Source organism: Phalacrocorax carbo, chromosome 9 (genome assembly GCF_963921805.1).
Source record: "Phalacrocorax carbo chromosome 9, bPhaCar2.1, whole genome shotgun sequence".
NCBI lineage: Eukaryota > Metazoa > Chordata > Aves > Suliformes > Phalacrocoracidae > Phalacrocorax > Phalacrocorax carbo.
In genome coordinates, this window is record NC_087521.1 from 32,802,664 (window position 1) to 32,824,944 (window position 22,281).

At 55.1% G+C, this 22,281-nt stretch overlaps 2 protein-coding genes across 2 annotated transcripts; both read right to left on the bottom strand.

Moving 5' to 3' along the window:
* Nucleotides 1–184: 184 nt before the first annotated feature.
* Nucleotides 185–9,131, bottom strand: LOC135314966 (inositol 1,4,5-trisphosphate receptor-interacting protein-like). Its single transcript, XM_064460016.1, is given in 4 exon segments — nt 185–1,047; nt 2,123–2,341; nt 6,870–7,009; nt 7,834–9,131. Coding segments are annotated over 4 exon segments (1,911 nt in total). The 3' UTR covers nt 185–793.
* Nucleotides 9,132–11,120: 1,989 nt separating this feature from the next.
* LOC135314967 (inositol 1,4,5-trisphosphate receptor-interacting protein-like 1) lies at nt 11,121–20,139 on the bottom strand. Its single transcript, XM_064460017.1, is given in 4 exon segments — nt 11,121–11,983; nt 13,059–13,277; nt 17,848–17,987; nt 18,812–20,139. Coding segments are annotated over 4 exon segments (1,911 nt in total). The 5' UTR covers nt 20,110–20,139; the 3' UTR covers nt 11,121–11,729.
* Nucleotides 20,140–22,281: the final 2,142 nt, after the last annotated feature.

Sequence of the window (22,281 nt, forward strand, 5' to 3'; positions counted from 1 at the left end):
CCCTGTCCATGGCCCAGAATCCCCCTGCAGCTCAAACCAGGGCTGTCAGTCCCTGTCAGAGCGACACTTCAGGTTGTCAGTTTCCAGCTTCCCCCAGCCTTGCCTGGCCTGGCCATGGGCTCCGTTGAGCCAGGCCCACCAGTGGGCCACTATCCCAGCCTGGCCTCGGCCTGGCCTTGTCCCCACAGCCCTGAGCTGCAGGTTGACTTCCTGGCCTGAACTCATCCTGCCTCATCACCGTGAACCTGCTTGATGATCTGCAGGCATGAGTGAACCTGCCAAGGGTCTCCAGGCCTGCCCCACTACCTGGATGGAGGTGGTGGGACAGGCCTTTGTCTTAGCACACTCAGCTCCTGACTTCCAGGCCCTGAGGGAGCGGCTGGCCCTCGCTGTACCCTGGCACAAGTGTCCAGAGTGCCATGATGCCTAGGTTCTGCTGTAAGTCCTTCCCAGGAAACTGCACCCCAACCCCCCACAACCCTCTGCACCCTAATAGATCCTGTTGTTGCGGTACCTGAAAGCTACAGATTAAGTGGCCGTGGGGCAGTCCCAAAGGAAGGTTGAACTGGACCACCAGAAGCCCTCCTGTCAATTTAAGAGCCGTGGAGAAGTGTCACTGCTTGATAGCTGGACCTGTTGGTTTCCCACAACTGCAAACTACAGTGATGACGCCTTACAGCCACTTCTCCACATCCCTCTTGAGGAAAAAGCAGCATTGAATAGGTCTACCACTCCAGCTGGCCCAAGGTCACGGGGAATGTGAGAGAAGAGCTTCCCTAACCAGCAATTTGTTTTAATTAACTAGCATTCCTTCCTGGGAAAGGTTGAGGGGTTCAGCTGTTTGGAAGGCAGGGGGCAAGATGATCTCCTGGGGCATGTTCTCATTGCCAAAGAAGAGGTGGTCAAGGCGATTCTCCTCCAGGCAGCAGCGCAGGTATCTCATGGTATCCTGCAGCCGCAGCAGGAAATCCCTCCTGCGCCAGCCTGACAGGGGTATGGTGGTCAGGAGGGGCATCACAGCTGTCATCAAGGTGTCGGTGGAAAAGCCTGCGCCCACCGTGATATCGACTTACCCAAGTGAACCGAGTTGATTGGTAATAAAGTAATTTCCCCAAATCGAGTCACCCGGCCTTGTCCTGCCGGGTGGGTCTGCGCTTTCTGGCTGTCAGGGCTCTGGCTGCCTGGGGAGCTGTGAGTTGCTGCTCCGGGGTGGGGCCGAGGGGCGGGGCTGGCCGGCGGGCGTGCCCGTGATGCGCTCTGGCGCCTGTGACAGCAGAGGGGACGAGTCACAATGGGGGCGGTTATCAGGGGCGCCAGCAGGACGCCCTGCCCCAGTACAGCCTGGGCCAGCGGTGAGTGCGCACGCAGGCAGAGGCTGGGCTGGACGAGGGCCGGGGCAGAAGCGCGCGCCCCCGGTGGGGTGGGTTCTCACCCTGCATCGAGGGCACAGCCGCTCGTGGGAGCGCCTTGGGCAGGGCACGGTGATGCCGCTGCCGCGGGTGGGCGCAGGCCTTGCTGCCTCCCAGCTGCCTTGCCCCCTCTCCTCCCTGCCCCCAGCTCCCCCCGCCACCACCTCCCTCCCTTCCAGCCACACTCAACCCCTTCTCTCCCTCCTCCCGCAGGCCATGGCTGCCACAGAATTCCTCATCCGGGTTCTGCTAGGGACCATTTGGTACCCGCAGAAGGTTGGTGATGAGCTGGATGAGGCCACGCGCGAGCGCATGCAGCAACGTGCGCAGCTGCTGAGCTTGGAGATGTCTCGGCTGCTGCAGGAGCTGAAGCAGAGCAGCCAGAGGCAAAGGAGCCAGGTTCAGACGAGCCAAGAGCCAAGCGTCATGACCTGGGGAGCTCTGCTCTTTGCTGCCTTGCAGCAGCGACAGTTCTGGGCCATTGCTGGAGTCCTGGTCCTGCTCTTTGGGCTCTGGTGGTGGCTCAGCAGAAGGAGCCATGAGACCGACAGATGCAGCAAGAAAGGCAGTTGCAGAAAGAAGGGGCACAGGCAGGAGCAAGAAGGAAAACCCAGTGTTGCTCTGGATGTGGGCAGAATTTTGGCGGAGCGCCTTCTGGACGTGCCAGAATCATTTGTCATGGTGGAGGAGCTGGTGGATGAACTTCTGCGTACCTGCCGAAGACTCTGCAGGAATAGTTTCATGCCGCGACTGATGCCAGCCATTGGGGAGGGCAGTTTCTGCCAAGGCTGGAGTTCCCGTGAGGATGACGCCGTCTACCGCCTGCTCGTGCCCCTGCAGGCCCCCCACGGGCACGCCTTCCACCTCGAGCTGGGCACTGACGAGGAGATGCCGGCAAGGAACTCCCGCCTCCGCGTGGAGCTGGTGTGTACCTGCATGAGGGAGCGGCTGGTGAAGGACATGCTGTGCTTCCTCCACCACCCCAAGGAGGAGCTGAGGAGAAATCAGGGTCCCAGCCTGCTAGGCACCCTCTGCACCGGCCCCTACCTAGACGTGGAGAAAACCACACGTTGGTTCCAGACATTGGTACGTGCTGCCTGGCAGGTTTTGCCTCGGTCGCGACACAGCCGCCTCACAGTGCTGCCCTCCAGGCGCTCCTGCAAGCTCCGGGTTGTGGATGCTTCTGATAGTCCCCTCCTGATTGAGATGCTGTTTGGGGTGAAGCAAGGTGACTCGGACACCTTCCTGAGCATCGAGTAGGCAGAGGCCAGGCTTACCATCAGCGGGACGTGGCCAGAGAGCTGTGCTATGGCAGAGGTGCCAACATGCCAATAAATCACTTGTTGAACACACAAGCGCTGCGTCCCTGAGGTTCCATGCATCACTTTGCTGGGGAATGCGGGCATGGGGTGCTGACAGCTCAGCTGCCACACAGTCGGCCAACATTTTGCAGAAGAGCGGGTGCAGTGCCCTCTGGTTTCAGTGATTCATTGGGCCTTGCCTTCCCAGGTGGTGCAGGCTAATCCTAGTAGGCAGCTTGGCATCACGCAGCTGCTCAATCCCTTGCCAACAGTGGGCAGGCTGAGTGCATCAGCAGGGTGAAAGGGGGAAGACTTGTGGGTTGAGAGAGGACAGTTTAGCAGCAAAAGCTACGTGGCCAGGTAAAGCAAAACAAAGAATCCGTTCACTACTGCCCTGTTCTGCTGAGCAGACCTGCCTTTACAGGAAGCGTTCACCTCCCTGCGGCTTGGGTTACCAGGAAACTTGCTAGCCTTGTACAGCGGCCCTCAGATTATTGTCAAAGAGCCATAGAATAGCTCAAGTTGGAAGGGACCCATAAGGATCATTGTGTCCAACTCCCTGCTCCTTGCAGGGCTACCTAAAACTAAGTCATATGACTAAAGAGCATCATCCAGACGCCCCTTGAACTCTGGCAGGCTTGCTGCCGTGACCGCTTCCCCGGGGAGCCTGTTCCAGTGACCAGCCACCCTCTTAGTGAAGAACCTTTTCCTAATGTCCAATATGAAATTCCCCTGACGCAGCGTCAGTCCATTTCCTCATGTCCTAGTGCTGGCCAGCTTGAACTCTAACCGAGCTTTGGCTGCACAGATTTTCCCCCTACAGTGGCAAGCCCCATCTCTGTCGTCTTCCCGTGTCGCCTCTCTTTCCTTGCTTCCAGTGTCCGTACACTTTCCTTCTCCACCTATGTTCTTGAAGAGGATCCCTGTTCAGCCAAGCCGGCCCTCTGCCCCACTTGCTTGACTTCTGACACCTTGGAATTGCCTGCTCCTGCGCTCTTAAGAGATGGCTCTTACAAAGTGGCCAGCATCCATGGACAGCCAATACCCGTGAAAGCAGATTCCCAGGGAACCTTACTAACTAGCTGCTTCAGCAGCCCCAAGTCACCTCTCCCCACATCCAGGCTCCAAGTTCTGCTGGCAGCTTTCCTCTATCGCCAACGCCTGGGAACTCCATTACTTCGTGGTCACTGTAACCAGTGACCAAGACAGCCACCAATCACCACGTTGCCCACCACTCCCTCTTTCTTTACAAGCAACAAATCTAGGAGGGCACCTTTCCTGGTCGGCCCCCTTAGCACCTGCTAAGATAACCAAGAAGTTATCTTCAGTGTGCTTCAGGAATTTCCTGGACCTGTTTGCGTCCACTGTACGATATTCCCAGTTGACGCCTGGGAAGTTCAAACCACCCATAAGGAAGAGGGCAGTTGATCCAGAGATATCCCTTACTTCCTAGTCCAATAATTCATCGGTGGCATCGCCCTGGCTGGATGGTCAGTGGTAGGCTGCCACAAAAGCATCCGCTTTATTTGCTTTCCCCTTCACCCTTAGGCGGTGGCTCTCAACCATGCCGTCCCCAGCTGCAAGCCCTGTGCACAGTCCAGCCCCTCCTTTCCACCCAGTGCTACCCTGAGGCGCGGAAACAAACTCTACAACTCACGGAGAGTTATAAAGCAGGTAGGTTTATTGCAGCCCTGGGTGCAAGGGGGGTCGCTCCTCCTGACTTGCACACCGCAAATCCTGATGGACAAAGCTTATATTGCTCAGTTATATACATATGCATTAGATTTCCTGGCACTAATTATAATACTTGCCTCTTAATTACGCATGCATTTTAAGTCCCTTCTTCCACATATGGTCGGTCATGAGTTGGCCCATCCAGTAATCTTGCCAGTGTATTGCAAGGGGTGTTGGTTTCAACGGGTGTTCTGACTCTTATCTAGATGGAGATGTCCTTAGCTCCTTTTGTCTTGGTTTTGAGTGGCACCTGCTGCTAGGTTGTTTGCATCCCCCCCAGGATGTTCCCCATCAGGCTTGGGAAGATTACATCCTTGGGTGCATTCTTGCCTGAGGCCCCTTACAGCAGTGGCAGTCTGAGGCTGTTGCCTGTTTGTCCCGGGTGCTTCTGAGGGGAACCTCAGGGATCATGGGGTGGTTTCCAGACAGGAGTTTGGTAGTTCTGCAGCGTCCTTATAACTTTGTTTAGGCGCTTCTTGTCCTGACGCCCCTCTGACTCCCCCAAAGCAACAAGTTTCCGTCATCATGCAAGCTCTGCCTGTTACCTTACAGCCCAAGGCTACCTCGTTATCCTGGCTGAGTTTTGGCTCCGGGCCCCAACATTTGTTGCGCTACACTAGATTGCATTGGTGACGTTTAACTATGTATTCCCTGAATCAACCCCTCCGCCTCGCCTGCCCTGCCTCTCTCTCCTGAAGAGCCCGTAAGCGTCTGCCACGTCACGGCACACCAGTCACAGGACTCATCCCACCAGCTTTTGCGTATGCCGATGACGTTCTAGCTCTGGGACTGGGCCAAAGCTTCTAGCTCCTCTTCTTTATTCCTCCTGCTGTGCGCATTAGCGTAAAGATATTTCAGACGTGCTCCGCCGTACTCAGCACATCAGTCAGAGTGGTACCGTGATGGTATCTTCCCCAACACCCTTTTTCTCTTAACCTAATTTATACTATTTTTTACCTTTCAGGTGGAGCTTGAGTGACTCTAGTCATACGCACCTTTATTATGATTGGTGTAAAATTCCCTTGCTTTGCCCAGTGAGGGGTGGTTGCATCTTAGAGGCAGGTAGTGAAAGGACTAAACCCCTGACAGTCCCTGACTCAGACCTAATTGTACGCATCCTTCTTGTCTTGTGGCTTCCTCCCTTGCAAAGATAGTGTTAGGTATTTGAAGAATGCCACTTGGTGCCTGATAGGATTAAAAGGACCTTGAATAAGCTCGTAAATTCATCGATAACATAGACTCGGGACATCAGTGCCGAGATAAGCATCAGCCTCTTGTGATAGTCCAAGGCCAAAGGACTGATGAGATAATTCAGTGACTATATATAGGCAAAGGAAACCCAAAGTTCAACCATCGGACAGGTGAGGAAGACCATCGGAGACCACTGGAGGACCCCCGAAGACCACTAAAAAGACAACTATGCACGCGGATTGAACTTTTCCATACGTTAATGAATCCTCGGGAACCTTATGACTATGCATGACTTTATAGCATAATAATCTTTGGAAGTTTACCGAATCACTGGAGCACTCATGGTGGAGCAATCCCCAGTGCTGCCCAGCGCTGTAATAAAGAATGCCTGCTTAATAGTGACTTTGTTGCTATTGAGTTTTATTTTGGGAACTTTCTGGATACGCCGCTTCCTCTTACGGGGAGGCTCGGACCTTGAAGGATAGTATCCGCAAACTTTTGTAGCAGTAGCTTTTGGGACGGAGGTGTGTTTTGGTATTATAATGATAAAAAGGACAGCATTTTGTCAAAACCATGACAGACTGTTGGCTCGGGGTAGCAAACGTGCAGTGTACCAGCTCCGTGGTCACGGAGCCTGGGCAAATGTGCAGTGTACCAGCTCCGTGGTCACGGAGCCTGGCCATGGTGTCTCCACACCGTTCCACCCTCCGGACAAATCCTCCTAGAGTCAGAACACCAAGTTCTCCTGGCATCGCTGACATCTAAGGTTACAAGCCTAGGGGACTTCCATGGAATGGATTGCTCACCTGTCAGCCGCACGCTACCCTGCAAGACTCTTCCATGCTGTACCTTTTCTAAAAACATAAGTTTAATTTCTAAGTCACCCCCACCGATTATTCCACACATCTTCCACTGGGTCAGGTTGCTCGGCGCCCTGTCCAACCTGACCTTGAATGTTTCCAGGGGTGGGGCATCTACCACCTCTCTGGGCAACCTGTTCCAGTGTTTCGCCACACTCATAGAATCTCCAATTGCTAATACCTGACGTGCTTTCCTGGTGGCACCGGTTCTAATGCAGGTGATGGCTCAACTTTGCCCGCTTGAAGTTCCTGGATGCTGTCCGTTACTCCCGTGCTCTGAATTCTCCAATCCCACACGGTCACATCTGCATCCAAGCCCCTCTAACAAACACCTCTGTGAAAGCCTCCCGTTAGCTGGCGTCATAGATAAGTACCTGTAGCAAGACCAACTCCAGGGTCGTTTAGATCCAGAAAGAACAGGTGGATGGTGATGCCACAGAACGACGGCTGCTTTGCAAAATAGTAGTATGTGCGTGTTAAGTAGCGCTTGGTCAAATCACGTTGTGCCTGAATGCTAGAGAAAGGTATAAGAACCTCGTGTAAAACCACGTTTGGAGTGCCCCAGTTTGCATGGGACACCTCATGCGCATGAATAAAGAATTTCTCTTGTAATTCTGTACTTTGCACCCTAGCCTCTCTCCTGAGTCGGTGCGGGACAGTTGCGAAAGTTTCCTAACACTTCCCATGGTTGGAAGCAGTTGCGGGGACAGCCAGCACCGCCCAACTCTCCCAAGACCTGCTGCCTGCTGGCCAGGGCCTCCCGCGCGCAGCCCAAGGCCGTCAGGCGCACAGATGTTGTCCGAAAAGCGGATTCGCTGCCCGGTGTGCAACGAGTCGATAATCACACCCTCAGGAGAGACATTGCTAATTTACTTCAGGGTTGCGCAAGCCTGGCTGCTCGGTGGTTTTCCACAAATCAAGCATAACGTAGCCGGCTACCTCATTATATTTATACAATAGGTCCAGACATATTCTACCTATCCAATACCTACCCATTCTCATCTACAGAGGCATTTGCGAAGCAGTATCTCAGATGCTGTGGCAGGCTTTCATTTCCCAAAGCCCTTCTGCAGGATGAGGCCCATGGCAGGAGCACGGACAGGGCGGGCCATAGTTAAACAATCAGCGAAACCAGAGCCCACTGCATCAGCTCTTCTGCAAAATGCTCTCTAACTGCGCCAGCTGAGCAGGGAGCACCCCGTGCCCATGTTCCCCAACAAAGTGGTGCACAGACACTCGCAGAATCAGCGTTTATTCAAAGACACGATTTATTGGCACCTTGGCACAGAGTAAAGGTCCCGGAGGGGACAGTGTCTCTCAGAGAGGAAGGGCAGTCACCGTCCAGCAGGCAACGGGTGTCTCTGTCGCAAGCCTCCTTGCAACGGCCCCTTCAGCTGCATGGGGCCCCACTCCCCAGGGCGTGCTTCTTCTGCGCAGGAAAGGCGCAGCAGCAATTCCCACTGCTGACGGAGCTGTGTGTTCTCCGTGTCCAGCGTGCTTGGTTCTGCAGGACCAGCTCCCCGGGGAGTGCCGCCACGCCTGGCCCTGTGCGTGAAGATGTGCACCTCTGCCATAGCACAGCTCTCTGGCCACGTCCCGCTGATGGTAAGCCTGGCCTCTGCCTACTCGATGCTCAGGAAGGTGTCCGAGTCACCTTGCTGCACCCCAAACAGCATCTCAATCAGGAGGGGACTATCAGAAGCATCCACAACCCGGAGCTTGCAGGAGCGCCTGGAGGGCAGCGCTGTGAGGCGGCTGTGTCGCGACTGAGGCAAAACCTGCCAGGCAGCACGTACCAATGTCTGGAACCAACGTGTGGTTTTCTCCACGTCTAGGTAGGGGCCGGTGCAGAGGGTGCCTAGCAGGCTGGGACCCTGATTTCTCCTCAGCTCCTCCTTGGGGTGGTGGAGGAAGCACAGCATGTCCTTCACCAGCCGCTCCCTCATGCAGGTACACACCAGCTCCACGCGGAGGCGGGAGTTCCTTGCCGGCATCTCCTCATCAGTGCCCAGCTCGAGGTGGAAGGCGTGCCCGCGGGGGGCCTGCAGGGGCACGAGCAGGCGGTAGACGGCGTCATCCTCACGGGGACTCCAGCCTTGGCAGAAACTGCCCTCCCCAATGGCTGGCATCAGTCGCGGCATGAAACTATTCCTGCAGAGTCTTCGGCAGGTACGCAGAAGTTCATCCACCAGCTCCTCCACCATGACAAATGATTCTGGCACGTCCAGAAGGCGCTCTGCCAAAATTCTGCCCACATCCAGAGCAACACTGGGTTTTCCTTCTTGCTCCTGCCTGTGCCCCTTCTTTCTGCAACTGCCTTTCTTGCTGCATGTGTCGGTCTCATGGCTCCTTCTGCTGAGCCACCACCAGAGCCCAAAGAGCAGGACCAGGACTCCAGCAATGGCCCAGAACTGTCGCTGCTGCAAGGCAGCAAAGAGCAGAGCTCCCCAGGCCACATTGCTCTGCTCCTGGCTGCTCTGCTCCAGCTCCTGCAGCAGCCGAGACATCTCCAGGCTCAGCAGCTGCGCACGTTGCTGCATGCGCTCGCGCGTGGCCTCATCCAGCTCATCACCAACCTTCTGCGGGTACCAAATGGTCCCTAGCAGAACCCGGATGAGGAATTCTGTGGCAGCCATGGCCTGCGGGAGGAGGGAGAGAAGGGGTTGAGTGTGGCTGGAAGGGAGGGAGGTGGTGGCGGGGGGAGCTGGGGGCAGGGAGGAGAGGGGGCAAGGCAGCTGGGAGGCAGCAAGGCCTGCGCCCACCCGCGGCAGCGGCATCACCGTGCCCTGCCCAAGGCGCTCCCACGAGCGGCTGTGCCCTCGATGCAGGGTGAGAACCCACCCCACCGGGGGCGCGCGCTTCTGCCCCGGCCCTCGTCCAGCCCAGCCTCTGCCTGCGTGCGCACTCACCGCTGGCCCAGGCTGTACTGGGGCAGGGCGTCCTGCTGGCGCCCCTGATAACCGCCCCCATTGTGACTCGTCCCCTCTGCTGTCACAGGCGCCAGAGCGCATCACGGGCACGCCCGCCGGCCAGCCCCGCCCCTCGGCCCCACCCTGGAGCAGCAACTCACAGCTGCTTCAAGCATCCATAGCTTGATAGCCCAATGGCTCCCCTTACAAAGCAGACAAAAGACCCCTGAAACCCTCACCAAACCTAAGATCCGGTGACATGTGCCATGGATACTGTCAGTGGTTGAGCACAGCTGGGCACCAGGTCTCACCAAACCGCTCAATCATTTCCGCTCCACATGACTGCAGGAGGAGAAAATTACAACAAAATGCAGTGCTTTTCGATAAAGACAGGGAGATCACTCAGCAATTACCACCACTGGCAAAACAGTGACTCGATTAGGGGAAATTACTTCATTAATTTATTACTTTATTACCAATTACTTTATTACCAATCAACTGCATTACTGGAATCCCTAATGTATACGATGAACAAAGAAAGAGCCAGCACAGATCCCCAGATGAGCTATTAGTGGTGGCAGGTATACCCCTGAGGAAAAGGAGGTGCTGTTTACAGTCGCTAACACTGAGGCCAAGAGTCACCCAGCATTGGGCAGTTTTCCGTGCTAGGCTGCCTGGCACAGTGGCCCATACCTCCTGCATCCTAGAGCTCTTATCTCAGTATCAGCCAGCCAGCAAAGGCAAGCAACCAGCTTCAGCATTCTCTTTGTTCATGGAAATCAACCTATTTCCTTGACAGTTAATAGTTATCAGCAGGAATTTGGCTTTGCAGTTCTTAAATAACAAACCAGGAAGTCTGAGGACGTCTGTTGCAGAAAGCTTTAGCATAAGTGTTTAACAGCTTGGCATAAGATCACAGCATAAAAACCAAAATGACCTGTGTTAGAAGACTGAACATTCTGTCCGCAGTTTTGAGTAACAGATATCTATAGAACTGTAAGCAAGTGTAAAAACAAGGCTCGTCTAATGGTTTCAGCCCTAAGCACAACAGGAAGTACAACCACAATCGCATGGTAAGGCATTTCCATGGCAACTGATAACCTTTTCCATTAAACTGGAGTTAATTTCAGGCTATAATCTGCCAAAGGACAGGGAATGCACAAGGACGAAGCAAGATAGCTAACACCATATGTAGAAAAAGGAAATGGCTGAACTGTGGGCGTGATGGGAGTGGAAAGGAGCAAGAGCAGGACTCGGCATAAGAAAACCCTGTCTCAGCGTGTCATGTCACAGGCAGGAAATGCTCCCTGCACTCCATTGCCACTGGATGTCACTACGTGGGTTTCCCTGCAATCGACTGTGTAAATAACGCACGTGCAAGAAGTCTGCATCGCTTCGCTTTCCCTGGTCCCTAAACGGTGTCATGGGTCTCTCCTAGCTTAGGAGCAAAAAGTATTAATTAACTGGCTTACGAGATACGCTGCCTCCATGGTTGCCAGGGCCCTGACCAGCCCCCCCAGGCCTTCCCTCCGCCCTGTCCATGGCCCAGAATCCCCCTGCAGCTCAAACCAGGGCTGTCAGTCCCTGTCAGAGCGACACTTCAGGTTGTCAGTTTCCAGCTTCCCCCAGCCTTGCCTGGCCTGGCCATGGGCTCCGTTGAGCCAGGCCCACCAGTGGGCCACTATCCCAGCCTGGCCTCGGCCTGGCCTTGTCCCCACAGCCCTGAGCTGCAGGTTGACTTCCTGGCCTGAACTCATCCTGCCTCATCACCGTGAACCTGCTTGATGATCTGCAGGCATGAGTGAACCTGCCAAGGGTCTCCAGGCCTGCCCCACTACCTGGATGGAGGTGGTGGGACAGGCCTTTGTCTTAGCACACTCAGCTCCTGACTTCCAGGCCCTGAGGGAGCGGCTGGCCCTCGCTGTACCCTGGCACAAGTGTCCAGAGTGCCATGATGCCTAGGTTCTGCTGTAAGTCCTTCCCAGGAAACTGCACCCCAACCCCCCACAACCCTCTGCACCCTAATAGATCCTGTTGTTGCGGTACCTGAAAGCTACAGATTAAGTGGCCGTGGGGCAGTCCCAAAGGAAGGTTGAACTGGACCACCAGAAGCCCTCCTGTCAATTTAAGAGCCGTGGAGAAGTGTCACTGCTTGATAGCTGGACCTGTTGGTTTCCCACAACTGCAAACTACAGTGATGACGCCTTACAGCCACTTCTCCACATCCCTCTTGAGGAAAAAGCAGCATTGAATAGGTCTACCACTCCAGCTGGCCCAAGGTCACGGGGAATGTGAGAGAAGAGCTTCCCTAACCAGCAATTTGTTTTAATTAACTAGCATTCCTTCCTGGGAAAGGTTGAGGGGTTCAGCTGTTTGGAAGGCAGGGGGCAAGATGATCTCCTGGGGCATGTTCTCATTGCCAAAGAAGAGGTGGTCAAGGCGATTCTCCTCCAGGCAGCAGCGCAGGTATCTCATGGTATCCTGCAGCCGCAGCAGGAAATCCCTCCTGCGCCAGCCTGACAGGGGTATGGTGGTCAGGAGGGGCATCACAGCTGTCATCAAGGTGTCGGTGGAAAAGCCTGCGCCCACCGTGATATCGACTTACCCAAGTGAACCGAGTTGATTGGTAATAAAGTAATTTCCCCAAATCGAGTCACCCGGCCTTGTCCTGCCGGGTGGGTCTGCGCTTTCTGGCTGTCAGGGCTCTGGCTGCCTGGGGAGCTGTGAGTTGCTGCTCCGGGGTGGGGCCGAGGGGCGGGGCTGGCCGGCGGGCGTGCCCGTGATGCGCTCTGGCGCCTGTGACAGCAGAGGGGACGAGTCACAATGGGGGCGGTTATCAGGGGCGCCAGCAGGACGCCCTGCCCCAGTACAGCCTGGGCCAGCGGTGAGTGCGCACGCAGGCAGAGGCTGGGCTGGACGAGGGCCGGGGCAGAAGCGCGCGCCCCCGGTGGGGTGGGTTCTCACCCTGCATCGAGGGCACAGCCGCTCGTGGGAGCGCCTTGGGCAGGGCACGGTGATGCCGCTGCCGCGGGTGGGCGCAGGCCTTGCTGCCTCCCAGCTGCCTTGCCCCCTCTCCTCCCTGCCCCCAGCTCCCCCCGCCACCACCTCCCTCCCTTCCAGCCACACTCAACCCCTTCTCTCCCTCCTCCCGCAGGCCATGGCTGCCACAGAATTCCTCATCCGGGTTCTGCTAGGGACCATTTGGTACCCGCAGAAGGTTGGTGATGAGCTGGATGAGGCCACGCGCGAGCGCATGCAGCAACGTGCGCAGCTGCTGAGCTTGGAGATGTCTCGGCTGCTGCAGGAGCTGAAGCAGAGCAGCCAGAGGCAAAGGAGCCAGGTTCAGACGAGCCAAGAACCAAGCGTCATGACCTGGGGAGCTCTGCTCTTTGCTGCCTTGCAGCAGCGACAGTTCTGGGCCATTGCTGGAGTCCTGGTCCTGCTCTTTGGGCTCTGGTGGTGGCTCAGCAGAAGGAGCCATGAGACCGACAGATGCAGCAAGAAAGGCAGTTGCAGAAAGAAGGGGCACAGGCAGGAGCAAGAAGGAAAACCCAGTGTTGCTCTGGATGTGGGCAGAATTTTGGCGGAGCGCCTTCTGGACGTGCCAGAATCATTTGTCATGGTGGAGGAGCTGGTGGATGAACTTCTGCGTACCTGCCGAAGACTCTGCAGGAATAGTTTCATGCCGCGACTGATGCCAGCCATTGGGGAGGGCAGTTTCTGCCAAGGCTGGAGTCCCCGTGAGGATGACGCCGTCTACCGCCTGCTCGTGCCCCTGCAGGCCCCCCGCGGGCACGCCTTCCACCTCGAGCTGGGCACTGACGAGGAGATGCCGGCAAGGAACTCCCGCCTCCGCGTGGAGCTGGTGTGTACCTGCATGAGGGAGCGGCTGGTGAAGGACATGCTGTGCTTCCTCCACCACCCCAAGGAGGAGCTGAGGAGAAATCAGGGTCCCAGCCTGCTAGGCACCCTCTGCACCGGCCCCTACCTAGACGTGGAGAAAACCACACGCTGGTTCCAGATATTGGTACGTGCAGCCTGGCGGGTTTTGCCTCGGTCGCGACACAGCCGCCTCACAGTGCTGCCCTCCAGGCGCTCCTGCAAGCTCCGGGTTGTGGATGCTTCTGATAGTCTCCTCCTGATTGAGATGCTGTTTGGGGTGAAGCAAGGTGACTCGGACACCTTCCTGAGCATCGAGTAGGCAGAGGCCAGGCTTACCATCAGCGGGACGTGGCCAGAGAGCTGTGCTATGGCAGAGGTGCCAACATGCCAATAAATCACTTGTTGAACACACAAGCGCTGCGTCCCTGAGGTTCTATGCATCACTTTGCTGGGGAATGCGGGCATGGGGTGCTGACAGCTCAGCTGCCACACAGTCGGCCAACATTTTGCAGAAGAGCGGGTGCAGTGCCCTCTGGTTTCAGTGATTTATTGGGCCTTGCCTTCCCAGGTGGTGCAGGCTAATCCTAGTAGGTACAGCTTGGCATCACGCAGCTGCTCAATCCCTTGCCAACAGTGGGCAGGCTGAGTGCATCAGCAGGGTGAAAGGGGGAAGACTTGTGGGTTGAGAGAGGACAGTTTAGCAGCAAAAGCTACGTGGCCAGGTAAAGCAAAACAAAGAAGCCGTTCACTACTGCCCTGTTCTGCTGAGCAGACCTGCCTTTACAGGAAGCGTTCACCTCCCTGCGGCTTGGGTTACCAGGAAACTTGCTAGCCTTGTACAGCGGCCCTCAGATTATTGTCAAAGAGCCATAGAATAGCTCAAGTTGGAAGGGACCCATAAGGATCATTGTGTCCAACTCCCTGCTCCTTGCAGGGCTACCTAAAACTAAGTCATATGACTAAAGAGCATCATCCAGACGCCCCTTGAACTCTGGCAGGCTTGCTGCCGTGACCGCTTCCCCGGGGAGCCTGTTCCAGTGACCAGCCACCCTCTTAGTGAAGAACCTTTTCCTAATGTCCAATCTGAAATTCCCCTGACGCAGCGTCAGTCCATTTCCTCATGTCCTAGTGCTGGCCAGCTTGAACTCTAACGGAGCTTTGGCTGCACAGATTTTCCCCCTACAGTGGCAAGCCCCATCTCTGTCGTCTTCTCGTGTCGCCTCTCTTTCCTTGCTTCCAGTGTCCGTACACTTTCCTTCTCCACCTATGTTCTTGAAGAGGATCCCTGTTCAGCCAAGCCGGCCCTCTGCCCCACTTGCTTGACTTCTGACACCTTGGAATTGCCTGCTCCTGCGCTCTTAAGAGATGGCTCTTACAAAGTGGCCAGCATCCATGGACAGCCAATACCCGTGAAAGCAGATTCCCAGGGAACCTTACTAACTAGCTGCTTCAGCAGCCCCAAGTCACCTCTCCCCGCATCCAGGCTCCAAGTTCTGCTGGCAGCTTTCCTCTATCGCCAACGCCTGGGAACTCCATTACTTCGTGGTCACTGTAACCAGTGACCAAGACAGCCACCAATCACCACGTTGCCCACCACTCCCTCTTTCTTTACAAGCAACAAATCTAGGAGGGCACCTTTCCTGGTCGGCCCCCTTAGCACCTGCTAAGATAACCAAGAAGTTATCTTCAGTGTGCTTCAGGAATTTCCTGGACCTGTTTGCGTCCACTGTACGATATTCCCAGTTGACGCCTGGGAAGTTCAAACCACCCATAAGGAAGAGGGCAGTTGATCCAGAGATATCCCTTACTTCCTAGTCCAATAATTCATCGGTGGCATCGCCCTGGCTGGATGGTCAGTGGTAGGCTGCCACAAAAGCATCCGCTTTATTTGCTTTCCCCTTCACCCTTAGGCGGTGGCTCTCAACCATGCCGTCCCCAGCTGCAAGCCCTGTGCACAGTCCAGCCCCTCCTTTCCACCCAGTGCTACCCTGAGGCGCGGAAACAAACTCTACAACTCACGGAGAGTTATAAAGCAGGTAGGTTTATTGCAGCCCTGGGTGCAAGGGGGGTCGCTCCTCCTGACTTGCACACTGCAAGTCCTGATGGACAAAGCTTATATTGCTCAGTTATATACATACGCATTAGATTTCCTGGCACTAATTATAATACTTGCCTCTTAATTACGCATGCATTTTAAGTCCCTTCTTCCACATATGGTCGGTCATGAGTTGGCCCATCCAGTAATCTTGCCAGTGTATTGCAAGGGGTGTTGGTTTCAACGGGTGTTCTGACTCTTATCTAGATGGAGATGTCCTTAGCTCCTTTTGTCTTGGTTTTGAGTGGCACCTGCTGCTAGGTTGTTTGCATCCCCCCCAGGATGTTCCCCATCAGGCTTGGGAAGATTACATCCTTGGGTGCATTCTTGCCTGAGGCCCCTTACAGCAGTGGCAGTCTGAGGCTGTTGCCTGTTTGTCCCGGGTGCTTCTGAGGGGAACCTCAGGGATCACGGGGTGGTTTCCAGACAGGAGTTTGGTAGTTCTGCAGCGTCCTTATAACTTTGTTTAGGCGCTTCTTGTCCTGACGCCCCTCTGACTCCCCCAAAGCAACAAGTTTCCGTCATCATGCAAGCTCTGCCTGTTACCTTACAGCCCAAGGCTACCTCGTTATCCTGGCTGAGTTTTGGCTCCGGGCCCCAACATTTGTTGCGCTACACTAGATTGCATTGGTGACGTTTAACTATGCATTCCCTGAATCAACCCCTCCGCCTCGCCTGCCCTGCCTCTCTCTCCTGAAGAGCCCGTAAGCGTCTGCCACGTCACGGCACACCAGTCACAGGACTCATCCCACCAGCTTTTGCGTACGCCGATGACGTTCTAGCTCTGGGACTGGGCCAAAGCTTCTAGCTCCTCTTCTTTATTCCTCCTGCTGTGCGCATTAGCGTAAAGATATTTCAGACGTGCTCCGCTGTACTCAGCACATCAGTCAGAGTGGTACGCGATGGTATCTTCCCCAACACCCTTTTTCCCTTAACCTAATTTATACTATTTTTTACCTTTCAGGTGGAGCTTGAGTGACTCTAGTCATACGCACCTTTATTATGATTGGTGTAAAATTCCCTTGCTTTGCCCAGTGAGGGGTGGTTGCATCTTAGAGGCAGGTAGTGAAAGGACTAAACCCCTGACAGTCCCTGACTCAGACCTAATTGTACGCATCCTTCTTGTCTTGTGGCTTCCTCCCTTGCAAAGATAGTGTTAGGTATTTGAAGAATGCCACTTGGTGCCTGATAGGATTAAAAGGACCTTGAATAAGCTCGTAAATTCATCGATAACATAGACTCGGGACATCAGTGCCGAGATAAGCATCAGCCTCTTGTGATAGTCCAAGGCCAAAGGACTGATGAGATAATTCAGTGACTATATATAGGCAAAGGAAACCCAAAGTTCAACCATCGGACAGGTGAGGAAGACCATCGGAGACCACTGGAGGACCCCCGAAGACCACTAAAAAGACAACTATGCACGCGGATTGAACTTTTCCATACGTTAATGAATCCTCGGGAACCTTATGACTATGCATGACTTTATAGCATAATAATCTTAGGAAGTTTACCGAATCACTGGAGCACTCGTGGTGGAGCAATCCCCAGTGCTGCCCAGCGCTGTAATAAAGAATGCCTGCTTAATAGTGACTTTGTTGCTATTGAGTTTTATTTTGGGAACTTTCTGGATACGCCGCTTCCTCTTACGGGGAGGCTCGGACCTTGAAGGATAGTATCCGCAAACTTTTGTAGCAGTAGCTTTTGGGACGGAGGTGTGTTTTGGTATTATAATGATAAAAAGGACAGCATTTTGTCAAAACCATGACAGACTGTTGGCTCGGGGTAGCAAACGTGCAGTGTACCAGCTCCGTGGTCACGGAGCCTGGGCAAATGTGCAGTGTACCAGCTCCGTGGTCACGGAGCCTGGGCAAATGTGCAGTGTACCAGCTCCGTGGTCACAGAGCCTGGCCATGGTGTCTCCACACCGTTCCACCCTCCGGACAAATCCTCCTAGAGTCAGAACACCAAGTTCTCCTGGCATCGCTGACATCTAAGGTTACGAGCCTAGGGGACTTCCATGGAATGGATTGCTCACCTGTCAGCCGCACGCTACCCTGCAAGACTCTTCCATGCTGTACCTTTTCTAAAAACATAAGTTTAATTTCTAAGTCACCCCCACCGATTATTCCACACATCTTCCACTGGGTCAGGTTGCTCGGCGCCCTGTCCAACCTGACCTTGAATGTTTCCAGGGGTGGGGCATCTACCACCTCTCTGGGCAACCTGTTCCAGTGTTTCGCCACACTCATAGAATCTCCAATTGCTAATACCTGACGTGCTTTCCTGGTGGCACCGGTTCTAATGCAGGTGATGGCTCAACTTTGCCCGCTTGAAGTTCCTGGATGCTGTCCGTTACTCCCGTGCTCTGAATTCTCCAATCCCACACGGTCACATCTGCATCCAAGCCCCTCTAACAAACACCTCTGTGAAAGCCTCCCGTTAGCTGGCGTCATAGATAAGTACCTGTAGCAAGACCAACTCCAGGGTCGTTTAGATCCAGAAAGAACAGGTGGATGGTGATGCCACAGAACGACGGCTGCTTTGCAAAATAGTAGTATGTGCGTGTTAAGTAGCGCTTGGTCAAATCACGTTGTGCCTGAATGCTAGAGAAAGGTATAAGAACCTCGTGTAAAACCACGTTTGGAGTGCCCCAGTTTGCATGGGACACCTCATGCGCATGAATAAAGAATTTCTCTTGTAATTCTGTACTTTGCACCCTAGCCTCTCTCCTGAGTCGGTGCGGGACAGTTGCAAAAGTTTCCTAGCACTTCCAAAGGTTGGAAGCAGTTGCGGGGACAGCCAGCACCGCCCAACTCTCCCAAGACCTGCTGCCTGCTGGCCAGGGCCTCCCGCGCGCAGCCCAAGGCCGTCAGGCGCACAGATGTTGTCCGAAAAGCGGATTCGCTGCCCGGTGTGCAACGAGTCGATAATCACACCCTCAGGAGAGACATTGCTAATTTACTTCAGGGTTGCGCAAGCCTGGCTGCTCGGTGGTTTTCCACAAATCAAGCATAACGTAGCCGGCTACCTCATTATATTTATACAATAGGTCCAGACATATTCTACCTATCCAATACCTACCCATTCTCATCTACAGAGGCATTTGCGAAGCAGTATCTCAGATGCTGTGGCAGGCTTTCATTTCCCAAAGCCCTTCTGCAGGATGAGGCCCATGGCAGGAGCACGGACAGGGCGGGCCATAGTTAAACAATCAGCGAAACCAGAGCCCACTGCATCAGCTCTTCTGCAAAATGCTCTCTAACTGCGCCAGCTGAGCAGGGAGCACCCCGTGCCCATGTTCCCCAACAAAGTGGTGCACAGACACTCGCAGAATCAGCGTTTATTCAAAGACACGATTTATTGGCACCTTGGCACAGAGTAAAGGTCCCGGAGGGGACAGTGTCTCTCAGAGAGGAAGGGCAGTCACCGTCCAGCAGGCAACGGGTGTCTCTGTCGCAAGCCTCCTTGCAACGGCCCCTTCAGCCGCATGGGGCCCCGCTCCCCAGGGCGTGCTTCTTCTGCGCAGGAAAGGCGCAGCAGCAATTCCCACTGCTGACGGAGCTGTGTGTTCTCCGTGTCCAGCGTGCTTGGTTCTGCAGGACCAGCTCCCCGGGGAGTGCCGCCACGCCTGGCCCTGTGCGTGAAGATGTGCACCTCTGCCATAGCACAGCTCTCTGGCCACGTCCCGCTGATGGTAAGCCTGGCCTCTGCCTACTCGATGCTCAGGAAGGTGTCCGAGTCACCTTGCTGCACCCCAAACAGCATCTCAATCAGGAGGAGACTATCAGAAGCATCCACAACCCGGAGCTTGCAGGAGCGCCTGGAGGGCAGCACTGTGAGGCGGCTGTGTCGCGACCGAGGCAAAACCTGCCAGGCAGCACGTACCAATGTCTGGAACCAACGTGTGGTTTTCTCCACGTCTAGGTAGGGGCCGGTGCAGAGGGTGCCTAGCAGGCTGGGACCCTGATTTCTCCTCAGCTCCTCCTTGGGGTGGTGGAGGAAGCACAGCATGTCCTTCACCAGCCGCTCCCTCGTGCAGGTACACACCAGCTCCACGCGGAGGCGGGAGTTCCTTGCCGGCATCTCCTCATCAGTGCCCAGCTCGAGGTGGAAGGCGTGCCCGCGGGGGGCCTGCAGGGGCACGAGCAGGCGGTAGACGGCGTCATCCTCACGGGGACTCCAGCCTTGGCAGAAACTGCCCTCCCCAATGGCTGGCATCAGTCGCGGCATGAAACTATTCCTGCAGAGTCTTCGGCAGGTACGCAGAAGTTCATCCACCAGCTCCTCCACCATGACAAATGATTCTGGCACGTCCAGAAGGCGCTCCGCCAAAATTCTGCCCACATCCAGAGCAACACTGGGTTTTTCTTCTTGCTCCTGCCTGTGCCCCTTCTTTCTGCAACTGCCTTTCTTGCTGCATGTGTCGGTCTCATGGCTCCTTCTGCTGAGCCACCACCAGAGCCCAAAGAGCAGGACCAGGACTCCAGCAATGGCCCAGAACTGTCGCTGCTGCAAGGCAGCAAAGAGCAGAGCTCCCCAGGCCACATTGCTCTGCTCCTGGCTGCTCTGCTCCAGCTCCTGCAGCAGCCGAGACATCTCCAGGCTCAGCAGCTGCGCACGTTGCTGCATGCGCTCACGCGTGGCCTCATCCAGCTCATCACCGACCTTCTGCGGGTACCAAATGGTCCCTAGCAGAACCCGGATGAGGAATTCTGTGGCAGCCATGGCCTGCGGGAGGAGGGAGAGAAGGGGTTGAGTGTGGCTGGAAGGGAGGGAGGTGGTGGCGGGGGGAGCTGGGGGCAGGGAGGAGAGGGGGCAAGGCAGCTGGGAGGCAGCAAGGCCTGCGCCCACCCGCGGCAGCGGCATCACCGTGCCCTGCCCAAGGCGCTCCCACGAGTGGCTGTGCCCTCGATGCAGGGTGAGAACCCACCCCACCGGGGGCGCGCGCTTCTGCCCCGGCCCTCGTCCAGCCCAGCCTCTGCCTGCGTGCGCACTCACCGCTGGCCCAGGCTGTACTGGGGCAGGGCGTCCTGCTGGCGCCCCTGATAACCGCCCCCATTGTGACTCGTCCCCTCTGCTGTCACAGGCGCCAGAGCGCATCACGGGCACGCCCGCCGGCCAGCCCCGCCCCTCGGCCCCACCCTGGAGCAGCAACTCACAGCTGCTTCAAGCATCCATAGCTTGATAGCCCAATGGCTCCCCTTACAAAGCAGACAAAAGACCCCTGAAACCCTCACCAAACCTAAGATCCGGTGACATGTGCCATGGATACTGTCAGTGGTTGAGCACAGCTGGGCACCAGGTCTCACCAAACCGCTCAATCATTTCCGCTCCACATGACTGCAGGAGGAGAAAATGACAACAAAATGCAGTGCTTTTCGATAAAGACAGGGAGATCACTCAGCAATTACCACCACTGGCAAAACAGTGACTCGATTAGGGGAAATTACTTCATTAATTTATTACTTTATTACCAATCAACTGCATTACTGGAATCCCTAATGTATACGATGAACAAAGAAAGAGCCAGCACAGATCCCCAGATGAGCTATTAGTGGTGGCAGGTATACCCCTGAGGAAAAGGAGGTGCTGTTTACAGTCGCTAACACTGAGGCCAAGAGTCACCCAGCATTGGGCAGTTTTCCGTGCTAGGCTGCCTGGCACAGCGGCCCATACCTCCTGCATCCTAGAGCTCTCATCTCAGTATCAGCCAGCCAGCAAAGGCAAGCGACCAGCTTCAGCATTCTCTTTGTTCATGGAAATCAACCTATTTCCTTGACAGTTAATAGTTATCAGCAGGAATTTGGCTTTGCAGTTCTTAAATAACAAACCAGGAAGTCTGAGGACGTCTGTTGCAGAAAGCTTTAGCATAAGTGTTTAACAGCTTGGCATAAGATCACAGCATAAAAACCAAAATGACCTGTGTTAGAAGACTGAACATTCTGTCCGCAGTTTTGAGTAACAGATATCTATAGAACTGTAAGCAAGTGTAAAAACAAGGCTCGTCTAATGGTTTCAGCCCTAAGCACAACAGGAAGTACAACCACAATCACATGGTAAGGCATTTCCATGGCAACTGATAACCTTTTCCATTAAACTGGAGTTAATTTCAGGCTATAATCTGCCAAAGGACAGGGAATGCACAAGGACGAAGCAAGATAGCTAACACCATATGTAGAAAAAGGAAATGGCTGAACTGTGGGCGTGATGGGAGTGGAAAGGAGCAAGAGCAGGACTCGGCATAAGAAAACCCTGTCTCAGCGTGTCATGTCACAGGCAGGAAATGCTCCCTGCACTCCATTGCCACTGGATGTCACTACGTGGGTTTCCCTGCAATCGACTGTGTAAATAACGCACGTGCAAGAAGTCTGCATCGCTTCGCTTTCCCTGGTCCCTAAACGGTGTCATGGGTCTCTCCTAGCTTAGGAGCAAAAAGTATTAATTAACTGGCTTACGAGATACGCTGCCTCCATGGTTGCCAGGGCCCTGACCAGCCCCCCCAGGCCTTCCCTCCGCCCTGTCCATGGCCCAGAATCCCCCTGCAGCTCAAACCAGGGCTGTCAGTCCCCGTCAGAGCGACACTTCAGGTTGTCAGTTTCCAGCTTCCCCCAGCCTTGCCTGGCCTGGCCATGGGCTCCGTTGAGCCAGGCCCACCAGTGGGCCACTATCCCAGCCTGGCCTCGGCCTGGCCTTGTCCCCACAGCCCTGAGCTGCAGGTTGACTTCCTGGCCTGAACTCATCCTGCCTCATCACCGTGAACCTGCTTGATGATCTGCAGGCATGAGTGAACCTGCCAAGGGTCTCCAGGCCTGCCCCACTACCTGGATGGAGGTGGTGGGACAGGCCTTTGTCTTAGCACACTCAGCTCCTGACTTCCAGGCCCTGAGGGAGCGGCTG